Source organism: Ictalurus punctatus, chromosome 18 (genome assembly GCF_001660625.3).
Source record: "Ictalurus punctatus breed USDA103 chromosome 18, Coco_2.0, whole genome shotgun sequence".
In the NCBI taxonomy this organism is placed as follows: Eukaryota; Metazoa; Chordata; class Actinopteri; order Siluriformes; family Ictaluridae; genus Ictalurus; species Ictalurus punctatus.
This window is the reverse complement of record NC_030433.2, coordinates 23,047,501-23,070,200: the sequence shown is the minus strand read 5'-3', so window position 1 is coordinate 23,070,200 and position 22,700 is coordinate 23,047,501. Positions and strand designations below refer to the sequence as shown.

The window sequence follows — 22,700 nt, the reverse complement described above, 5'->3', positions numbered from 1 at the left end:
AAACAGACCACCACAGCGTGAGGGTGAGAAATCTGGTACCGAGAGGTGATTACAAAAACACAGAGGGGCAAATTTAGACACCATCTGTGAGAAGGCACACACGGGGGGGGGCAATGCAGATGAAGAGAGGTCATATATAACACTTACTTAGCCTATATACTGTAGGAGTCTAACACTGGGTTGATCTAGTTGAACGGTCGGTGCATTTTGCTTTGAACTTACAATTACCAACACACACAGAATTACTAATCAATATACATAACATGTACACACGCACACGCACACACACAATAGTCAAATCATTCCAATATGAGCACTATTATTAGCAATGCGAAATAAATCCCAACATATCCACACCGATGCTTTTAACGGCAGCTGTCATTTTTGTCTTTAGATGAGAAAACGTGCCATGTCTTGGTATTCAGGAAAAAAAATTAATAAATCTGTAAAAGGGACAACTGCAGTATTAATACACCCCCTGGTTGACTATTTAATACTGGATAAAATTTGTAATCACCCTGTAGCATATACGAATAGAGTATATGCATGGCATTTAAAACATTCACGTCATCAGGCTATGTGTATGAATTAATACTGTGGCAGGATTATTAAAAAAAAAAAAAAAAAAAGTAATCTGTCCATCACTCCTGACCGTCAGTGTTGAGACCACTGATCTGCGATCAGCTCTTCACTTAACCTGCAACAACAGTTTAAAAACAAGCGCATGGTTATAACTGACCTGAGGTCAGTTTTCTGCTCAGCGCTATTGGGGTTTGTTTTGATTTTTTTTTTACCCCATCGGAGCACGCGCTCACACTTCAGCCCGTTAAACTGGGTGCAAAATATCTCACTCCGCCAATTTAATGAGCCCCTAATGGGGTCCTGATAGACTTCGTGGCTCCATTTGGGAAAAGCAAATTTGCAGGGCAGCAGTGCGTTGACCTCCTATAGGGCCAGCAAACTGACAAAAGAAGGCAAAAGGCACAAATGGACGAATATAGGTAATGAATGCAGCAACATACCGTGCAATATGTATTTAAAACGAGTTGTTTAAAAGCATGAAATAGGGTATATACTCGTTGCACACTCGGTCATAAAGTGTTGTTTAGCAACATTAAAAAAAGGTTAAATTTCAGCATTGTTTTAGCACACGGTCGAGTAAAATGTTATGATCACGTGACCTTCTGGGTACCTATGGCTGCTAACAGGCTTATGTTTGTATCAAAGTATAAGGGGATTTATATATTTTTTAAAAGCATTATCAAGCACTACGAAAACATTAAGAATAAGGAAATAATTGGCTTATATAATACTGTAAATATCTTGCGTTGCTTCTTTGTCTGGGCTTATGACATTAAAACAATTTAAGGTCGTCTTGGGGGCCGCCATTTTGATGGGTCTATGAATCGTTCTGTCAGAACGAAGCATCACGAAAAAGCGCAAAGAAATAATAATAATACCAATAAGAGCATTATAAAACCGTTAAGATTGTTAAAAATAATAAAGGAGAGGGAGAGAAATAAACCGGATTAATTATGACTGTAAATATCTTGTGCTGTTTTCTCTCTCTCGGACTTTATGACATTAAAACTACGGATATATGGGGCCGCCATTTTGTGAATCATTCTGTTGGGAAAAAATCCTCAGCAAAAATTTCAGAGAAATAATAATAATAATACGGTTAAAAACCGCATGTAATGTGTTTAATTTAGACATATTAGTTCATTGTCTTTTAATTTAGAGATAGAAGTCGGTAGTCTTTTTTTACATTTTAAACTGGGAATGTCTTTATGGTATTCAATTCGCATAAATGGAGCATACTCAATGCTCGCCTTTCCAGACATCCAAACTACAAAACCGCTCTCAAGCACTGTTTTTGTGTGTGTTTTGTTTTTATTTGTTTTTTACATTGTGCAGAATTGATCGCTAATGTTTAGTCTAGGTTGCTGTATTAGCATTTAGTGTAGTTCCACCAAATTTAGCGGTTAGTCTACACTTCAGCAGACCCCTCAGAGGACGCCTTATCTCCACCAAATGTCTAATCTCCAAAATTAGATCTAAGCAAAACAAAAGAAGACAGAGTTGTTTATTCTGTTCATTTGCCAATGGGCTGGGGGTGTGTAGTTGAGATGAACCGTAGTGTGTTTTCACATTTGCTGAGCTTTGGAAACCCCCTGCCATTAACACCACCTTTTTCTCCAAAGCTCCAAAGCACTTCTCCCCCGTAGTTAGGAATTTCACTAATCACCAACCCACTGCTCTTTGTTTTCTTTAAAACGAGTCAACACGAATCCTTAATTTAAAACAACGCTCCCTGTCGACGTAATTAAATTCTACATGAATCACATTTCTAAAAGATGTCCTATACAGGTTAAACACTTTGCTTCATTTTGTTCTTATTCGTTCTTCCATTCTTTCTTTCCATTTAGCACAGATTAGCAACTATTCCAAAAAAAGGCTTCATACAGTCTGCCAGAGACCATAAAAACCTCACATCTAACACACACACAGCAGAATCAGAATGAGTGACATCTTATTAAGTTAAATAAGGTAAAATCAGTGAATATTTTCTCCTAAACTTGTATACAGGCTAAACAATTTGCTCCATTTTGTTCTCAGTCGTTTTTCCATTGTTTGTTTCTTTCTTTCATCTTTTCTTTCTTACTCACTCACTCACTCACTCACTCAGTTTAACACAGAATAGCAAAAAAATCCCAAAAACTATTGTTCATACAGTCTACCACAGACCATAAAACCCACACATCTAACACACACATGGACACACTGGACTGAGTGACACACACACACACTGGACTGTATGACACACAAAAAATTAATTTTACAACTTGGCATCTTATATCATATCAGCCTCGCCAGTTAATGAGTTCAAGCCAATGAATTTTTTCTCCTTATATGGCAAACAAAATTACAGCAAGCCAAATCTTGTAAGGAAAACAGACATCATAACAAACTCGACTAAACAAGTTGCACCATTTTGTGCTTCACCTTTTCATCCATTTTTCCTATCATCGTACAACAGATAAATAAATAACTAAACCTCTAATCTGGTCATACAGTTTGCCACAGATCATAAAAACACATCTAACACACACACACACACACACACACACACACACACACACACACTGGACTGAGTAATATACTAGCACACAAACCTTCCTTCAAACTAAGATAGATTAATGAAAGATGAATTAGATTACAGAATTATGGCATTCATACTGTAGCTGGATTCATTGCCTAAGAGGAAATTCCTCTAATTTTTTTCCCCCTATGTCTGTCCCACACTCATGGGAAGGTTCTCAAAATAAAAACGCATCACTCTAAAGATCTGTTGACATATTGATAGAACTAGAACTTTTGACATTTTTCTAGAAATGAATAGAAAAATGTGAAACCAAAAGACAAAACCGGTGAATATTTTCTCCTTATATGGCTAAAAAAAAAAAGTGCTACCATGTGCCTTTTTTTTGCCCCCATGTAATAGAACGATTCGACTTTTTCAAAGTGATTAGATGCTGATTTTATTGCTTTAGGCTCAGATTGTCTGGGCAAATCTAATTTCCTAACGTTGATCCATTGACACGTCATTCACTAGTGATGAAGTGTTGATTCAATTAGCAGTAGATTAGTGGATTGTGTCGTACGTGATGGGTATGGAGATAAGACTAGTCTAGGAGATTCATTTGCAGAAACGTGTCTGTAGGTAATTGGTCGGTGTGTAGTGACATTCAGGCATGTCATGCACGTTGTGTTTCTTCTTTCAGTGAGTTAGACTCAATTTTAGTTTGTTTGCCTGCCAGTAATAGAAGCCAGGGTTAGGGTTATGTTAAATCATGTAGGATACTCAATAATAAGTATAAGTTTCTTCTTTAAAATGATAGGTACTATATTATACTTTATCGTTTCATATCATTTATAGTATCGCTTATAAACGATAAGAATTTCTCTTGAATACTATCAACACGTAAACAGACTGACGAAAAATGAATACGTTTTAAATCTTGCCATCAATATTTAATCTCGTCATACGTGAATTATTTAAAAACATATCAAGATATTTTCACAGCCGCTACCTGCTTTCAAACTGAACCGGTTAGGTTTAGGTTCGCTCTGCTATGGCATGTGAATTTGTAAGGCCTGCTGTACCTCCTCAGTTTAGAAGAGAGGTGTGGAGGCCAGTGGGAGTGGCTGCAGCTTCTAGTGTGAGTATGAGTACCTAAAAATGAACTTTCTAAAAAAAACAACAACAACAAAAAAACACAATAATTTGTATTGTCTGAATCTGACCAGTTTGGTACACTGTAACTGTGCTTTGAGACCTAAGTACCATTTCGGAAGATGTGTACTTTACTCCAGAATTCCTGAAATTGAATACTTGTACTGTTACCTAAGTAAAAGAGGAAAAATAAACATACTTTTTGTACTCGTTACAAATCTAAAACGCAATATGATTTTTCCTTTATTTATTTCAGAATGAAAATATTTAAGTTCTGTAAATTAGCTAGTTATGGTTTGTTTAGTAGTTAGTCATGTTAACTAGATAGTTATTTTTGTAAATTAGATTGTTAAACTCACTAGATAGTTAGTCAATTTGTTTGTTAAAGTAGCTAGCTAGATATGTTTTTAAAAATTTGTTAAGTTAGCTAGATAGTTTAGGGTTGTTTTTTTTCCATTGCTAATCCATACTTCTAATACTTCTTTTAACTGAGTAAGATTTTGTCAAAGTGCACATACTTTACTTAAGTACCGTTCCTCAGTACATTTCCCACTTGAGTCAAGAGGATAAAAGACGCAAAATCTGATTACAAGGATTAAATTTGACACTTTTGTGTGAAAAGTTTGCTTATTAGCGTCCAAAAAGAAATGAAACTTATAAACGCTGGCCCCTGCCGAATATAAAAGTCACATTTCGGACACGTTTGTAGCCTACTGATTCGGTTTGGTTGTGATCAGGTGAAATGAAGCAAGCAGTGAAAGATCCGTCAATTGCTTGAGTCTGAATTTGGTCAAATGTATTCTCGTGTATGTAAATGATATGAATCATTTCATCGATCGGAATTGTTAGGTACTTTGTACCCTCATTATAAGTAGCGTTCTGATTGGCCGCTTGCAGGAATATAGAATTCATACACATAGACAGACAGACAAATTGGAAATGAATTTTAAAAAATGAGGTCGCAGCTACAAATAGGTCGTATGGGGTCAGTATGAGGTCAGTATGCGTGTCCAGGTCAGAGTGTGTGTAGGTGCTGGGTTGGGAACAGTTCCGTAGACTGTACTACATGTACTGTGTAGAACCGGGTGAAGGTAGAGAGACCTGTGGCACAGATAGGGTGAGAGGAGTGTGCGGATGGATGTGTGAGTGCTGGTGTCATCTCTACACCTTCCCAAATGAGAGTAGAGGTGTGAAGCCTGGTGAAGGGGAATGACATCATCAGGGTCATGCCACAGAGAAGCACTGGACCAAGGCTAGAGAGTTCCATCTCAATTAAGATAAGTAAGGAATCAAAGACAACAGTGTTGTGCTGTTATGGGAAAATAATCAACAGTGGGGTGGTGTGATACAGTTACAAAGTTGATTATTCAACTTTAACCCCGAAATGTTTTATTCCTTTTATACCAGAACAATTTGCCAACAATTATTAATTAAACAAAAACATGTCATGTATGTTGTGGAAAGTTGGCATTCAGTTACATTCTAGAAACTATAAACCGTCATTCCGACTGTAACGTAGAAACATACAGTACACTTTCCACCAACGTCATTTAATATACCTTCAGCTACAGTGTGAACTTTTACATTAAAAAGCTTTTTAAACTATTATACTGTATCTTAAAAGAACACTATACGGTATATTTCCAAAATATGTAACACATTTTTTTATCTCCTTAGTTGTATACTAATAATGTACAAACATGATCTGCATGGAAGAGTCATCAGAAGGAAACCATAACAGCGATATCATTACAGACGTCAACGTCTGAAGAACGCAAAATGATATCTAGGCAGGCCAGAGGCATTTTGGAAACAAACGGTGGACTGATCAAGTAAAAATGGAACTCTTTGGCCACAATCACCAAAGAAGCAGCATTTACTGATAATTTACTAAGTATTTAGTTTTATTCATCAGATATTGGTAACGTAAAGCTGTGCTCCATTAACGAACATTTTTTGTGACCTGTTTATCATCAGTTAACATGTCCTGGAAGTGCACATAAGGTCAGTATCTGTAGATGTGTGCAGAACAGGTCAGTATGAGGTCAGTGTTTGTGTCCAGGTCAGAGCATGTAGGCGATGGGGCGGGAACAGTACCGCGGAATGGTACTACTGAGAGAAGTGTGCCGATGACGGCGCGAGGCCTGGTGTCGCTTCTGCACCTCCACAAATGAGAGCTGAAGTGTGAGACCTGGTGAAATTTAGACACGAAACAGAGCAACACCGGACACTGCGACCCTGAGGTCACACGGGAGTCAAGGTAGAGGAGAACTACGGATATGTTAAGATAGATATGGATGTGATGCCTAAATACGAATGCATAAAATGTATAAAGGAAGTGTCATACACATAATGTAAAACATGACATCTTAGAAAGTGAAAATATCTTGAATATAGTCACATTTCTGTAGTATTTCCTATTATAAGATTGCAGTAAACCGAATAAAGGATTATCAAACTTTATTTCAAGACACTATTGACACATTTCGAGGCCGAAATCGTCTCGTTCTGTCGGCAGATAATCCGTCCAATTTTAAGCGTTTGTTCCTAGAAAGAGGCAACATAATCTATCTGCAGATAGAATGAAAAAAAAATTGAGTTTGAAATGAGTAAAGGCATCTGAAAACAGGCTGAACAATCTTAGATTTGATTTGTATTCATTTCCTAATAATATAATAATATTATACCAAATAGTCAGAACCACTTCAGATGTATACACTAAATAATATTTTACTAATTCATCTTTCTCTTTTATTAGGTAATCGTAACATAAAGACATGGTTCATCTTTGCTACCTCGTCAGCATCAGTGAAGGTGCTCTGGACTATAGGTGTGCGCAGAACAGGTCAGTATGAGGTCAGTGTTTGTGTCCAGAGTGAGGTCAGCGTGTGCAGGCGCTGGGGTGGGAACAATTCTGCGGTGAGAGAAGTATGCCTACGAAGGTGTGAGGCCTGGTGTCACTCCTACACCTCCCCAAATCAAAGCCGAGGTGCGAGGCCTGGTGATTCATCAGCAAGCAAATCAAATACGCTTGAAAATATCGGACCCTCTACGATCGCCACGTCTTTGAACCGTTCACGTTACGTGAGCGGTCGCCACAGGTGTGGCGCCACAGGACAAGTAGTCGCCAAACCCGAAATTAGCCTTGGAAATCAGGGCTAAAACCGTGAAGTGTACACCGATGCACCGATCCCAATATCTCCTTAATCACATCACAGTGTCTGGATAGTGATATATTTCTCCTGCAACATCCCAAGAAGCATTGAACGTGGCTGGATGGTCCGTAGTTTGAAGGGCTTCACAGCCATTGGGAAAAGAATTGTGGTTACTGCTTGAGCATTCGCTCATGACTCAGTTAGTAGAAAATAGGGAGAGAAAAAAAAAAACAATAACATACGAGCTATTTCTGTATCTGGACTGAATATTTATCAGGTCAGTCTGAGGTCAGTGTTTGTGTCCAGGTCAGTGTGTGTAGGTGATGGGCTGGGAACAGCACTACAGACTCCGCCATGTCTCTGGAAGGGTGAGAGAAGTGTGTATAAAGGTGTGAGGGCTGGTGTCAACCCTACACCTCTCCAAATGAGTGAGGTGAGGAGGAATGACATCATACAGGAATCACATACTGAATCTCCACTGAATCTAACGACTCTGCAGGCTCATAAACAATTTATACGGTATATGTTCTTATTTTGTTTTCAAAGTATTCTTATGACCAGTAGAAAACTCCCAAAGAATTCCAGTTCTGGTGCAGTTATTGGGAACTTTCGAACGTTTTAGTACGCACTCCGTTATGGTTAAGACTCCCAATGAGCGAGTTTGGGATTGTGGGTCAGTATGAGGTCAGCGTTGGCGTGTAGGTTCTCGGGTGGGAACGGTACCGCGGACTCTGTGCCAGGACGGAGAGAACGGAGGAGTAGGATAGGTGAGAGAAGTGTGCTGAAGCGTGTGAGGCCTGGTGTCATTCCTACACCTTTCCTAATGAGAGTCGAGGTGTGAGGCGTGGTGAAGAGGAACGACATCAGCAGGGTCGTGGAGTAACACTGAAACTGCTGACCCTGAGGTCACGTGGGCATTTATTTTATTTTGAATAGTTTATTGCAGATGGTGTCAGGAAAAATTTATATTTTTTCCTACACAATCTTTAGCTAGAAGCATAACTTCTTGTTTAGAGTTTAGTTCCAGTCTGATCCAGACCATTCCTTGTCCTTGAGACAAACCAGGTTAGAATAGGATACTACTATTTGAGCAGGACATGCTTTAGGATTTTCACTACTGCGGTCTTATTTTTATTAATATGAAGTTCATCTCAAGTCTAAAATAGAACTGCGTGATGGAAAACAGTTCAGCGTTCTTGCTGAGGAGCCAGTCCCCATGATTCAGACCGTGTAGTATTATACAAAACGTGAATGTTCACAGTTTTGTTCAGGTCAGAGGTAAAGCTCCGAGGTGCTGTTGTGGGAATCCTGATCAGACTCTTGAGGCTAGGCTGGAGTGTGTCTCTCAACACCTCCACTCTCATTTGGTTAGCACACAGCAACATCACACCTCAAGAGGCACACTTTTCTCACCCTCTCGACTCCACTACTCTCTCTGCTGGCACCTCCATCCTCGTGTCTTGGTTCAGGACCGTTATTCCCACAGCAGCACCTAGCTACAATGCCTCTGGCCCCAAACATACACTTCCCGCCGACCTTGTTTTGAGCCAGTCATTTTAAACATATTAGTCGAACATATTGCTATTTGACTGATATGATGGGGTGATGATCTGCTCACCCTTCTAGATGTTGTACAGTTGTAAGGAAGCGTGATTACTGCCCCTTTTATCTTGATAGTTATTGTTGCACCTAGTGATCATAAATGGGAACTGCACTAAAAGTGCAAAAAGAGGCCCATTGGGGCAGGAATCGCAGTGCCCTACACTCGCTCTATGAACATTTTCATAATTTCATTCATTGGAGGAGGAGCAGTGGACATGAAAGTTATTGATAGGGTTGCCAGGGTCGCTGTTTTTAAATTTTTTCTTTTTTAACGTCGAATTGGGGGGACTTTAAAAATAATCTATGGCCACCAGATTCTTTTTTAATAGCAAATAATCCGAATGAAATAGAATAAATCTCAGCAAAGAAAGACAGAGTGTGTGTCTGCAATATACAGAAACATTTCTATTGTAAGATTGTAAGGGAAAGCGGGATTATGCAGTGGATAATGTCTAGAAATGTGTGTGCTCCATGATGACCTTGTTTCCCATGCAAAGACTGTGATGGAGGGGGCGGGGAGTCTTCTTTTTCCAGTGCTCGAAATGTTTGGGCTAGTTTCAGGTCTGAGATCAGTTGGGCTGGAGGTGATGCTGCAACCTGGCAACCCTGGTTAATGATAAGAGCTCCTCGATGGGGAGAGTTGAACAAAGGTAGGTCCAAAACCGCTCAGAACGAAGTGCTCGACTGTACCCTGTAAAAATTCGCTAGATAGTCACCGATAGCATAGGTCAAGTGTGATCGCGACTCGACTCGTCTCGATTTTGTTAAAACAAAGTTTGCTATAACAAGCCTTTACTGACTTTTGGGACCATTTTTGCGAATCCTCCTCCTGTATGAAAACTTCAATACGTTTTCTTTTAAAAAGAACCCTGATTTAAAAACGAACAGTTGATTAAAGTTTTGAATAAATAATTAAGCCGATACTGTCGAACGTTTTTTTTTCTTTCTTTCTTTCTTTCTTTCTTTCTTTCTTTTTTGAAATCAACAACAGCATCCTCTACAGACAAGGAACTATAAATATAACCCACATAAGAGCAGGTGATTAGGGTTAGAGCGCACTGATCCAGAAAAAAAACAAACAAACATGGACTTTGACCAGCAGGCACTTGTGTTCTGATGTTTTTGTGGCAGTCCGTGAACTAATTCTAATTCTAAGTCCTGAATTCTAATTCTAAGTTCTGAAAACTCTAGAATTTCTGACTTGGCACCTAGAGAGTGTGCTACGGAATTTAGCAACACACTTATTCAGACAGAGGAAGCAGGAGTGCGTTTTAATCTCATTACTGCACCGACGACATGTGAGCAGAGATTTGATGAGATTAAGCTCAAGCCTAAACCAGCCTAAACTCTGTATTCTCTCTCTCTCTCTCCCACACACACACACTTTAGAGGTAACAGTTTAGCAGAAGTGGACGTCTCAGCGGTTGTATCTTATGCACCATCACGCTATATCTGTGTAATGGTAAGTAACCGTCGTGTGTGTGTGTGTGTGTGTGTGTGTGTGTGTGTAGAGGAAGAAGAGATGTCTACTTTACCAAGAAAAGTGCATTATTGATCACTTCTTACATTTTTTTGGCAAATCTAAATATTGAATAAGAACATACAGGTGGGTGACCAAGGGAAACGCGGCGGCGTTGTAATGCCGTGGGGGCTTGTCCGGTTATAAGACTTTTACACCAGTGTGGGTGTTACCTTGGCTCGGCTGGGCAATTTACCCACAATACTCCATACTGACGCGAGAGCTGTGACGTACTTGCCAGCCGTGGAGCAGACGCCAAAAGTTAAATAATTTAAGCAAACAGCTATTTGATGTATGAGTGCTTCATCCAGTTCACTGTATGTAGACATCTTGTCTGGAATAAAGAAAATAGAATTAAGAATTATGAAAATAAATAAATAAATGAATCAGATTTACAGTACAGGTATGTCACTGTTTAATGTCCAAAACTATGTTATTAGTGATGTTAGTACTGTTAGTAGTATTGGTGTTAATAGTGTTAGTGTTAGTAGTGTTAGTAATGTTAGGAGTGGAGTGTAAGTGTTCGTGGTGTTCGTATTGTCAGGAGCGTTGATGTTCGTGGTATTCGTATTGTTAAGAGCGTTAGTGTTCGTGTTGTCAGGAGCGTTGGTGTTCGTGGTATTCGTATTGTTAAGAGCGTTAGTGTTCGTATTGTCAGGAGCGTTGGTGTTCGTGTTGTCAGGAGCGTTAGTGTTCGTGGTATTCGTGTTGTCAGGAGCGTTGGTGTCCGTATTGTCAGGAGCGTTGGTGTTCGTGGTATTCGTATTGTTAAGAGCGTTAGTGTTCGTATTGTCAGGAGCGTTGGTGTTCGTGTTGTCAGGAGCGTTAGTGTTCGTGGTATTCGTGTTGTCAGGAGCGTTGGTGTCCGTATTGTCAGGAGCGTTGGTGTTCGTGGTATTCGTATTGTTAAGAGCGTTAGTGTTCGTGTTGTCAGGAGCATTAGTGTTCGTGGTATTCGTGTTGTCAGGAGCGTTGGTGTTTGTGGTATTCATATTGTCAGGAGCGTTGGTGTTTGTGGTGTTCGTATTGTCAGGAGCGTTGGTGTTCGTGGTATTTGTATTGTTAAGAGCGTTAGTGTTCGTGTTGTCAGGAGCGTTGGTGTTCGTGTTGTCAGGAGCGTTGGTGTTCGTGTTGTCAGGAGCGTTGGTGTTCGTGTTGTCAGGAGCGTTGGTGTTCGTGTTGTCAGGAGCGTTGGTGTTTGTGGTATTCGTATTGTCAGGAGTGTTGGTGTTCGTGGTGTTCGTATTGTCAGGAGCGTTAGTGTTTGTGGTATTCGTAAAGTCAGGAGCGTTGGTGTTTGTGGTATTTGTGTTGTCAGGAGCGTTAGTGTTCGTTGTATTCGTGTTGTCAGGAGTGTTGGTGTTCGGCCAGTCTATCCCTTTGTCTAATATTATGTATTACCTTAAAATATGCAATAATAGAGGAAACAAAGAAGGGGGCGAATACTTTTTCATGACAGTATTTACGCAATACTCCCATTTGAAACTTTTAATCCGCATGAATTGAAGGTTATTCAGATGATTAACTTGATGTTAATTCACATGACTACCTTTTGATTTAGTTTTTCCATTGGTGGTTTCTTTCAGCAGCCTTGGGTTTACGATGGGGCAGAAAAAGCCTGTTTTGGGGTGAGTAATGGGTGAATCTTTAACCTACTTCTGTGTGTGTGTGTGTGTGTGTGTGTGTTTATACGTGAACTGCGGAAACTCGGTGTTTAGACAGGGAGGGGACAGAAGAGTTACAAATAGCGACAACAGGAACACGCACAGGAGAGTTCACACCAGAAAGGGCAGATGAGAAATTCATAGTTGGCCTACTGCATATAGCGTTAACTACACCTTCATTGTTTTCTTTTCAGATTGTCTTCTTGATTTAACAGCTCGTGAACGAATCGCTGGTCATTTAAAGCTTTTAAAGAGCGGTGATGGCCATAGCCGCAGTGGAGTTGATGGGCTTCTTCTTGGGAATCCTGGGTATGATTGGAAACTTAGTGGCCACCCTGCTGCCCTACTGGGAAGTCTCGGCCCACATCGGCCAAAACATCGTCACGGCTGTGACGAACATGAAGGGCCTGTGGATGGCGTGCGTCCACCAGAGCACAGGAGTCTTCCAGTGCGAGACCTTCAGCACAAGCCTCGGCCTATCCACCGAACTGCAGGCGGCCCGGGCCATGATGGTCTTCTCAGTTATCTTTTCTGCCCTAGCCTGTGCAGTGTCCAGCGTTGGGATGCAGTGCACCACGTGCATGGACGGCTTCTCGGGAGCCAAGGCGAAAGCAGCTGGAGCCGGCGGGTGCCTTTTTTTTATCGCCGGTCTTCTGTCGCTCATTCCCATTTCCTGGCAGACCCATGAGGTAGTGCAGACCTTCTACCAGTACACCGAACATGACGGTCTGAAGTTCGAGATTGGGGACTGCCTGTTTGTCGGGTTTGCCTCGTCTATAGTGTCTCTGTTAGGTGGAGGGCTGCTAAGCATGTCCTGCTGCAGTTACAAGGATGTACAGCGAAGGTTCAGACACCACGCCGGGGGTTACCCGTACCCCGAACGCGTAGGAAAACACGGCACGGGCCGTAGCGCCTCAGGGTGGACGCCCTTCCGCCCTTCAGCCACTCTGCAGAGCGGAATCAACATGAATCCCACCAACAGGACCCAGACCATGGACAGCCACTACAGTAGCAGCAGCCAGTCCACTACCGGCGTCCAAGACTCCACGAAACCGGCACACCGGAAACCGGCAGCTAGCTATGAAGTCACCGGGTACGTCTGAACATTTGGCCTAGCTGCTCTTCCGTACCATGGATTTGAAAAGACTGACAAACTTCTTCACGAACTTGTTTGTGAACATGTCTTAGATTTTTGCTTTATAAATTAAACACATTCATATTTTCATGGCTAACAGAAGTATTTTTTATTTTATTTTTCCTTGCTGAGAGAACGATTTCAGAAACATCAGGCCATTCCTGCAGGTGAAACAAATCAACACCAGGTCAATCGACCACCGGTGCCTTGCAAGAGCGATCTCTGTGTCCGAAGAGCTAACGTTTCACATCGACGGTTTAATATGGTTGTGAAAGCATGCTTAAAGATGAACTCCTGTAGTATTATTCATTCTGTACGGTTACATGTTTGACACATGGACAGGTTCGTGCTAGCTCGCCCTTCTAAAACGACACAAATAAACGATATAAATGAAGAACGTTCAATAAGAAAAAGAATCGCGAATCACATTAAGAACGAACGGAGCTTGAACGATGTGAAGCGTTTCTCAAAGCACGGCCAGGGGGTCTGTGGTTTTATAGTCATCAGCCGATTAGACGTCGACGGAACGGGTTTAACCGAAACCTCAAGTACGTCGGTCTATAAATGACACAATGATGTGGATAGCTCAGGAACGTAAAGCTTTAACTATCGTTGTACACGCTGAAATAACGCGTCTAACGTTCGACGAGACGGATGTGTTGTTTACTAAAGAATTCTATACTAAGGTGGTTTGTGGAATTTATTATAACCCTTAACTAACAGCAGCACATCAGCCCATCTCCATCACTGGAACAGGTCAATGATTTACAGCAGTAGCGGCATGAAGCCCTGCTCCGGAATCAACTGAATTCATTTTGGCTCAGTGATCCTGTGAGAAAGTAACGATCTTGCACCGGTGCGTTCCAAAATAAGCGTTTTACCTGCGTTTGTAGGTACGGCGAACTGAATTATGGGACTACCTTATCCACGATGGATACATGTGATGCTGCCTTCAAACCTGGCCAAAATAATGTTCTTAGTCCTAGTCTCAGCGTTTTGGTGTTTCTCTAAATCAAGGGTGTCCGATCTTATCCGGAAAGTTCCGGTGTGAGTGCAGGTTTTCATTCCAACAGAGCAGGAGCCACACCTGATTCCACCCGTTTGATCAGTTGATCTTGGCTTTCAGTAGACTCGGTGTGGGTCCTGCCGGGTTGGAATGAAAACCTGCACCCACACCGGACCTTTCCGGATAAGATCGGACACCCCTGGTCTAAATCGTTGAAGCTCGGTAATATTTCTTGTCATGGTATATTACTTGATTTTCCTGAGAAGTCGCGTATAGTTTTGTAACACCGACTCAACTCCAGCGGTACCTGCCGTACCGTCAGCATGACCAGGATTTCGCAATCGTAGAAATTCTACCAAGCGAACTCCGCGGTATTCGGACGGGCGTGCGATTTTTCAAACTTAATGCGGATTCCGGCCCAGACGTGTCATGTGACGTCGTCACGACGCACGTCCGGCCGAACCGTTCTTTGACTCGTGCGTCGAACACGAGTACAGCTAAAAGGTCAAACATCGCCGCGAAAGAGCGTACGGAACGATTTGTGCGATTGCGATTTCACCGATCCGAGTAGTTTACCGCAAAAAAAAAAAAAACTCCACAAGTCGCATCGCAGATTTTGAAAAAAGCCGCAGCAAAATCTAGCATTTTTGCCCGTAACAATCTCTCTCTCACACACACGCACAAAATAATACTGGAAATCCTGCACGGATTGAATTATTACAAGTAACTGATTAGACATTACAGTATACATGCTTGCACGGTTTCATTTTCCCCTCCTTGTCATTGTTAAATAGATTTTTTTAACTCCATCTAGTCGCACCTTTTAGAAGACCGCATAAATCTCTTTGTGTATTGAAATATAATATTTTCGCTATATAGCCCACCTCAGAGTAGTCATACACTTAAAAACAGCACCCTGTAGCGTTTAAGGCACAATGCAAGCCTTAAGCATGTCTCCTGAACTTCACAGAGAACCGAAAAGACATAGTTTGCATTGTATAGGCTACTGTACACAATGCCCCTAGTAGGATTTATCGTTGCACTATGAGCAGTGAGAAGACTTTTTTATGTAAAAATGTATATATTCATTCATCTTCGGTAAACTTCTTCAACCTGGTCAGGGTAAAACAGTTGATCTGGAATATAATCCATGGGATGCCAGAGTTACGCCGAGTCATACACGCACATTTTGGGACTAATGTTTGACGTAGGAGTCATACAAAGCTCTACACATATCGTACACCAATCCTCAACTCTACCTGCTGTTCCACAGAGCCATCCCTGAAACATTACAGGAATCTGGATCCAGATAATCCGTTGCTAAAGTACCGCACGTGCATGTCACGTTCTCGGAAAGGTCACTTTCCTGTACAAGTCTACAGTGATGTTACGGCGACATCTGCTGGTAAAACCCCAGAATAGCACCTCCTGATGAAATGGAAATCTTCTGCGCTGCATCATCAGGACGTTCTCCTGAGAGCATTCCTGACCCGAGAACCTGTGATTTACACATTTATACCACGCCGCTACCGGATGATCGATTCTGATCGATCAGGAGGCGTCGACTCGTTTCCCATAACGGCACGGCTCTCTCGCTAGGCGAATCACAGGGTTATATTCAATCGTTCACAGGGTCATTTTACTGCTGATGCTCCACACAGACGTGTAATCGTTGACGCGGCGAACATTTTCGATGTACTGTAGCGGCGTTTATCGAGCAGTTCTGGAAGGAGTCTCCAGTGTTAGTGCATTGTACCAGTCAGAGGTAGAGCTTTAAGGCAGAGGAGTTTACTCTGTAACATGACGCTGAGCTTTTTTTTCTTCTCGGTTCACTTAAATTGAGATATATATATATATATATATATATATATATATATATATATATATATATATATATATATATATATATATATATATATATATATACGGCTGTTTAGAGATGTTACGGTCTACGAGATAATAGGAATTAAGTTGTTTTTGCGGATGTTCCACAACATGAAACGCAACTATAAACGGACAAAAAAAAAAGTATGTTGATTATTTAATAAACATAAAAATGTATCTGTTGGGGGAAATTGCTGTGAGATAAGAGGAACAGAGCACTCAGGAACGAGCCAGCGCACACCACCGCATGGGTAATTATCCTCATAACAGCACACCCGGCCGTGTTTTATTCTTCACGTAAATACTATTTAAAGTACTTTGTAATTACAGGCACATCATTTCACTACGACGAGCAGTTCTTCACATCCTCTTGCACTGTAGTTGTGCTGTGAATTTCTGAAGAGCTGTCCTCGGTCTTTGCGCGTCTCCTCTCTCGGGCAAACTCGATGACTAGAGGCTTGTCCTGCAACCTGTACCCATTCACCGTGTCCAACGCTGCTTGTGCAGTCTCGATGTCTGTCAGACAACAGATCCAAGCTAATAGTTACACATGTACAGAAACGGTTACGTTTACGAAAATTATACGGAAAAAAAAAAACGACAAATAAAACGATCCATCTTTCTTTCTTTCATACGGTGATGACTTGTATGCCTACCAGAGAGCGTGATGAAGGCTTGGCCCTTCAGTCTTCCCGTCAGGAGGCGATACACGATCGGATTTGTGTCGTCCTTCTGAAAGCGGGAGAACAGCGCCACCAGCTGGGCCAGAGAGGCCCGAGGACTCATGTTCTTCACACACAGCACCTACGCAGAAAGCAATCAAAACGTAGCGGTCGCACAGCGGGTCACACTCGCACGTGTTACACTCGCACAAACGTCTGACCCATTCATTAGAACTGACGTTTTCAAGAGGGTAAACAAACACGACTAACTGAAAACTAGCCTGCAGTATGCAAATGAGCACTCAAACATGATGTTCTGGGAGCAGTTTAACCGCTGAGAGGTTCCCGTAGGTGTACGTTAGAGAACATGCATAGTGTATATGGAAAGAAATATAACTGAGAATCTGGCAATCCCTAAATAATCCGTTTAGTGCCACTGCATAGAAAACCTACATTCGATGGCTCTCCACGCTGATAGTCCTGAAAGCGCGACATTCCCCTTATGCCATCCTCCGTCTCCCGATTATTCCTGATCTCCTCATCTGAAATCTCCTCTACTTTACCGCTGACGGTCACCGGGCTGCTCCGGCCCTGACGAGAGGTCACGCGTCCGATGGGTTGGTTAACCGTCAGTTTCTGTGGAACAGATGACGACGATGATGATGATGATTCTGGACGCGGAGACTGCGTCGCACCGACAGTTGGAGTGGATTGGTTGCTTTCCGACGATCGGCCGTTACAGTCATCGAGAGCATGCGACCGATCAGAGTCCGGATCCGGACGTGGTGCTTGGCTGTGATCAGGATCTGTCTGGGATGAGTGTGTGACGCTCTCAGGGTCTCTCTGTTGATCTTTGAGAAACTCTCTGTATAATGAATCCATTGGGTTCGAAAAGTTCGCCTCCTGCTGGCCATTCTGTGAATCTCGCTCTACGAGGAAAGACGCAGGGTGAGAGGTGGGCAGTGTTAATCGAGCTCATCATCATTCCCTACCAAAATCATAGAAATCAGAGAAATGTTGTTTTTTTTTAAAGGTAATTGCAACTTTTTTAAAAAGCCGCCATTTTAAATGGTTTATTTATATAAAAAAAAAATTTAAATTCTATTTTCTACCTTGATGGTAGAGGGCAGTAAGGAAGCTGGAGCGGTCACTGCCGTGGAACAGAGCCTTCTCGATCTCCATCTCTCTCCGTGTGAGGGCTCGGCTGCCCGAGAAGCGCTGCGGACGGGACAATAACTCCGCCCTCGCCGCCATCTTGTCCCAAATGACCTGCAGGCGCTCGTCCCGTGCTTCAGGAGCGACGCTCACTCCACGATTCTGTAGGGGGGTAGGGGAAAGTTTTGAACAGGATCCTGCGTAATCCTTCCTGCTGAAATATCTCGTACGCAACCGGTCTCGGTTCCACACACCCGAGGTGCTACGTTTTCTCTGATCTACAGTTTCTGATCGTTAACCCAGGTGTCGCTAGTCTCTGATCTTCAGACCAAAGGAGTCTGCTTTCACGCGCACATGACAAGCTGCAATTATTTCACCTCTTTAAGTTCCGGCAAAGACGCTGGTAAGGGAACGGCTGTTTACAACCGCCATAACGCAAGCGACAACACGGATTAACTTGTTCTCACGGATTCTTTTTGGGTCTGTTTGGTTTTTTTTTTTTTGGGTACATTAAATGTAACTATAACCCGATGAAAAGTATTACGTGTCATATGTTTTTTTAAATGAGTACAGAATTGTTGGCAAACGGCTGTGGTGTCGGATGAATAAAACACCTGGGTGGTAACCACCTTCTGGTGTAACCATATCAAAACATCCCATTGTATGGTTGTTTTCTCTAAAGCAGGACAGGACGTTGCGTTCTAATTACGACTTGGATGAAGATCATACCACGGGGTGAGTAATTCATGCGGGCGATTCCAAAAAACGTGTCAGGAACTGATGTAGTTAAGTGTTCATTTAACATTCGTATTCTTCTACTCGGTACGTCAGGTTGAACTCTGACCTTCCCGCCGCCGCCTTGCACATCTCTGTTCCTCCACAGCTCGATCTCGGAGTCAGTGAGGCCCAGCTCTCTGAGGTCGGCCAGTTCCTTCTCTCCGTCCTGCAGCGCCTGGAACTGGGCCAGACTGCGCACCCCTGCCGCCTGCTCGCCGAACGGCTTGTACAGCGCAGCCGGGGCGAAGCATTTCTTCTTGGCTACACAGCTGTCGGGGACGAGAGGAGGATCGTTTGTGGGTTTTGAGTCATCGCAAGTTACAGGTTTAAGCAATATTTAATCACGTCCTCCGTTTCAAGCGTGTACGCAAAGAGAGAAGCCATGACGACACCCCGGACGGGATACGAACCCATCGCAGGGCACACTCACACACACATTCGTACACTACGGACAATTTGGCCACGCCAATCAGACTACAGCGCATGTCTTCGGACTGGGGGAGGAAACCGGAGTACCCGGAGGAAACCCCTGAAGCTCGGGTAGAACATGCAAACTCTGATCTAATTATTAAACCCCTTAACGAGGCGGGCCGAGTGCGTCGAGAGCACGTGAAACAGTTCAGGACCGCAGTCAAGCTTTAGCGAGTTGTGTGAACGTGACAGGTGTGTGAACGTGAGAGGTGTGGGAACGTGAGAGTTACCGGTCGATGTCGACGTCTGTATCGAGCTGTTGGAGCAGCAGGTTGTGCAGCTGCCTCTGTCCCTCCGTCTCCTGCTCCTCCGGAACCGGGCCGTCATCACAAACCCGACGAGTCACCCTGCAGAATTGAAACTCTTTTTTTAAAAAATAAAACGGTTTTAATTTCACTACGTAATCCCGAAAAAATTTCCCGTTTCATTTCCAAGACCAGAAAGGGAAAAAAAAAAAAAGACAAAGAAGAAAAAAAAAAAATCCAGCCCTTACTTCTCAAAGCAGATTGTAAATACAGACGGATTCGTGAAAAGTTTTATCTTTAAATGCTAAATCATACTAGAAATGAACAAGTAAACAAGCAATTAATCACCGTATCACTTTATAACCAGACAGCTAAAACCTCGAAATAAAATAAGATTTATTATGCGGCCTTAATATTAAACCATATTTTTAAAAGTAGTACTCTTTATTGGTATGGTGATGTCATCGTTGAGTATAGTGATGTCATACGTGTTGTATGTATATATATATATATATATATATATATATATATATATATATATATATATATATATATATATATATATATATATAGATAGATAGATAGATAGATAGATAGATAGATAGATAGAGAGAGAGGAGTGGAATGGGACACACCCGCCTTATTCACCTTTATGGTGCTGACCGACCCACTGACTGACTGACAGCCGGAATAGTTCGTTGTAGACGTAGACACGTGACCAGAGGTGTCATGAGCCAGAGACACACCAGTGTGTAAAAATGCGAATGTCTATACAATAACTTAATCCTTAATAACTAATAACAAGCATTCATTTTTAAAACACCGGATACACGGTGAGAGCAGAGTTTACACTATTGGTAGTATTGTGCAATAGACTTTGGTTTTGTTGAACGTTATCCTCCATTTCATACCAAATGCTACTGAGCTTTACACGATGGTATATTTTGTGTCTGAGGCCCATTCGGTAGTGAAATTCATATCTAATTGACGTGTGATTTAATGGCTTTCTTAGAATAAATATCAGAAATCTAAAAGGTGTGCGTCATACCCGTCACCTAGATCAGTGGTTTTCAAAGTGTGGGCCGCCAGGGGGCGCTCATGGGGCCTCAACAATTTGGTGTGAAAAATAAATTCTCACTCTCGACAAAGCACACACACACACACACACAATCAATTCCTAATGTAATGTAATGTAAAGATGTAATTATTATTATTTTTTTTTAAAAAAAGGGGGATATATTCAGAAGTCTGTATTTTTTATCTGTTTTAAAGGCATCTTGCAAAAAGGAGGGCCTCGGTCAAATGTTAATGCCATTTGAGGGGCCTTGCCCTGGAAAAGTTTGGGAACATCTGACCTAGATGACCAACTTTACAGTCGGCTTCATGACTGTACGTCACTCCCTTCACATCCTATTGAGCTTTAAACTGTGGTATATTTTGTATATGGGCCTATTCAGTACTGAAACACGTGTCAAATTTAAATGGGATTTAATCGTTTATTTTATATTTACATATCAAAATTCTAAAGAGGTGTGCGACACCTAGTTGAACACTCTCCAGTTGGGTAATATGACTGTAAGTCACTCCCTTCGAATGCTATTGAGTAGTTAGAAACGTGTATAACAATGTCGTATGTAACTTTACAGACCGTCCCTTCATTTCTGCGAATATCGAACTTCTAACATCACACCGACTTTATTCCAGTAACAGGCTGGGACCCATTTCTGCTGCAGTGAAGAAGTCCCGGAAGTAAAAAAAAAAAAAAAAGAAATTGTTAGTGGGACTGACTACGGATGGTGCACCTGCGGTGTGTGTTGAAAAAAAATAATAAATAAATAAAAAAGTTAAGGGTTAATATCATAACTTGTTTATCATATTGTTCTTCATTTGCTTAAATAGTTTGAACACTGATTGAAGTCATGTGGGTTTCAAACTGAACTTTTATTTATTTATTTATTTATTTATTTATTTTTACATCTGTGCAAATGCATATGTGATAACGGTTATTTAAGAATATAATGTGTATAAGGTGTAGTTGAATTGATTTTTAAATGACGTTGTATTCTGCTACATTCACACTGTTGCTGTGGCCCTGGGTGAGAGGGAGTTGTATAATGTATCCATTGTACTCGTAATAATGTAGCATTGCGCTTCCTAGCTTGTTGAAGCTAACGCTGTGTAAAGCTTGACGAGAACTCTCGCGTTATGAAAGCAACTGAACTGTACAAAGAAGTAAAACGAGTCGTTATTTTTGCATTCAAATAAATAAATAAAATATCACCATGCGCTAAGGTATTGAACACTGTTTACACGTTTGGTACTCACCGCTTCATATTTCCGTGGTAGAAGCTCAACTTCCTGTTTACAGCGGAAGGGTCGTTGTCGAAGCAGAGCACTCTGGGATGTGTAGTTAAAGCTGTTTTGGAATCTTTCATGATCGTCCAAGAGAGTACAAGATCACCTAGCTGTTGATTAGTTTTGGTTAAAAAAAAATAAAAAAAAATAAAAAGCTAATTTGGTTTGCACTTAACTAATTCTTTCTCTCTCTCTCTCTTACACACACACTCACTCACTCACTCACACACACACACACACACACACACACACACACACACACACACACACACAGACATTAAATAAAACTTATTGATCATTACATCAGTTATAATTGTAGGCTATGTGTAAGTGTAAAGGGTATGATGGTGACGATGATGATGATGGTGATAATGTTGATGATGATGATGATGATGATGGTGGTGATAATGATGATGATTATAATGTTGATGGTGATGATGATGATGGTGATGATGGTGATAATGTTGATGATGGTCATGATGATGGTGATAATGATGATGGTAATAATGATGATGATGGTGGTGTTGATGATGATGGTGATGAAGATGGTGATGATGTTGATGGTCATGATGATGATGATGATGGTGATGATGCTGATGGTGCTGGTGATGGTGATGGTGATGATGGTGATAATGTTGATGATGGTGATGATGATGGTGATGTTGATGATGATGTTGATGGTCATGATGATGATGATGATGGTGATGATGCTGATGGTGATGGTGATGATGCTGATGGTGATGGTGATGTTGATGGTGATGATGGTGATAATGTTGATGATGGTGATGATGATGATGAGGATGATGGTGATGATGCTGATGGTGCTGGTGATG

General features: G+C 41.6%; 2 protein-coding genes across 18 annotated transcripts; one reads left to right on the top strand and one right to left on the bottom strand.

Annotated features, from left to right (window-relative positions):
- The first annotated feature begins 792 nt into the window (after positions 1–792).
- cldn2 (claudin 2) lies at positions 793–13,402 on the top strand. Of its 15 annotated transcripts, none has more exons than XM_017493546.3 (7): positions 823–1,001; positions 6,300–6,497; positions 6,996–7,082; positions 7,699–7,825; positions 10,384–10,456; positions 12,103–12,141; positions 12,372–13,402. In XM_017493546.3, exon 7 carries the CDS (start codon positions 12,438–12,440, stop codon positions 13,278–13,280), a length of 843 nt encoding a protein of 280 aa, XP_017349035.1. In that variant the 5' UTR covers positions 823–1,001; positions 6,300–6,497; positions 6,996–7,082; positions 7,699–7,825; positions 10,384–10,456; positions 12,103–12,141; positions 12,372–12,437; the 3' UTR covers positions 13,281–13,402.
- A 3,048-nt stretch (positions 13,403–16,450) lies between these two features.
- On the bottom strand, positions 16,451–21,964 carry rbm41 (RNA binding motif protein 41). 3 transcript variants are annotated; one of them, XM_017492572.2, is made up of 7 exons: positions 21,838–21,964; positions 19,498–19,614; positions 18,864–19,065; positions 17,977–18,181; positions 17,318–17,793; positions 16,859–17,006; positions 16,451–16,739 (listed from the first exon to the last, which is right to left on the bottom strand). In XM_017492572.2, the coding sequence occupies exons 1-7, from the start codon at positions 21,945–21,947 to the stop codon at positions 16,546–16,548; spliced, it is 1,452 nt and encodes a 483-aa protein (XP_017348061.1). In that variant the 5' UTR covers positions 21,948–21,964; the 3' UTR covers positions 16,451–16,545. The 3 variants fall into 3 exon arrangements, with proteins under 3 accessions (XP_017348061.1, XP_017348062.1, XP_047017603.1); XM_017492573.2 differs by having other exon boundaries at positions 16,451–16,718; positions 21,838–21,963; XM_047161647.2 differs by lacking the exon at positions 21,838–21,964 and adding an exon at positions 21,161–21,186.
- Between the last annotated feature and the right edge of the window lie 736 nt (positions 21,965–22,700).

What these genes read in the sequence shown, in the direction of transcription:
- cldn2 (XM_017493548.3), top strand. Translation starts at nt 12,438, where the DNA reads ATGGCCATAGCCGCAGTGGAGTTGATGGGCTTCTTCTTGGGAATCCTG.
- rbm41 (XM_017492572.2), bottom strand. Translation starts at nt 21,947, where the DNA reads ATGAAAGATTCCAAAACAGCTTTAACTACACATCCCAGAGTGCTCTGC. An exon ending in TACTGCCCTCTACCATCAAG is followed by an intron (nt 17,794 to 17,976) that starts GTAGAAAATAGA and finishes CTTTCCTCGTAG; the next exon opens with AGCGAGATTCACAGAATGGC. An exon ending in AGCGTGGAGAGCCATCGAAT is followed by an intron (nt 17,007 to 17,317) that starts GTAGGTTTTCTA and finishes CTTTCTGCGTAG; the next exon opens with GTGCTGTGTGTGAAGAACAT.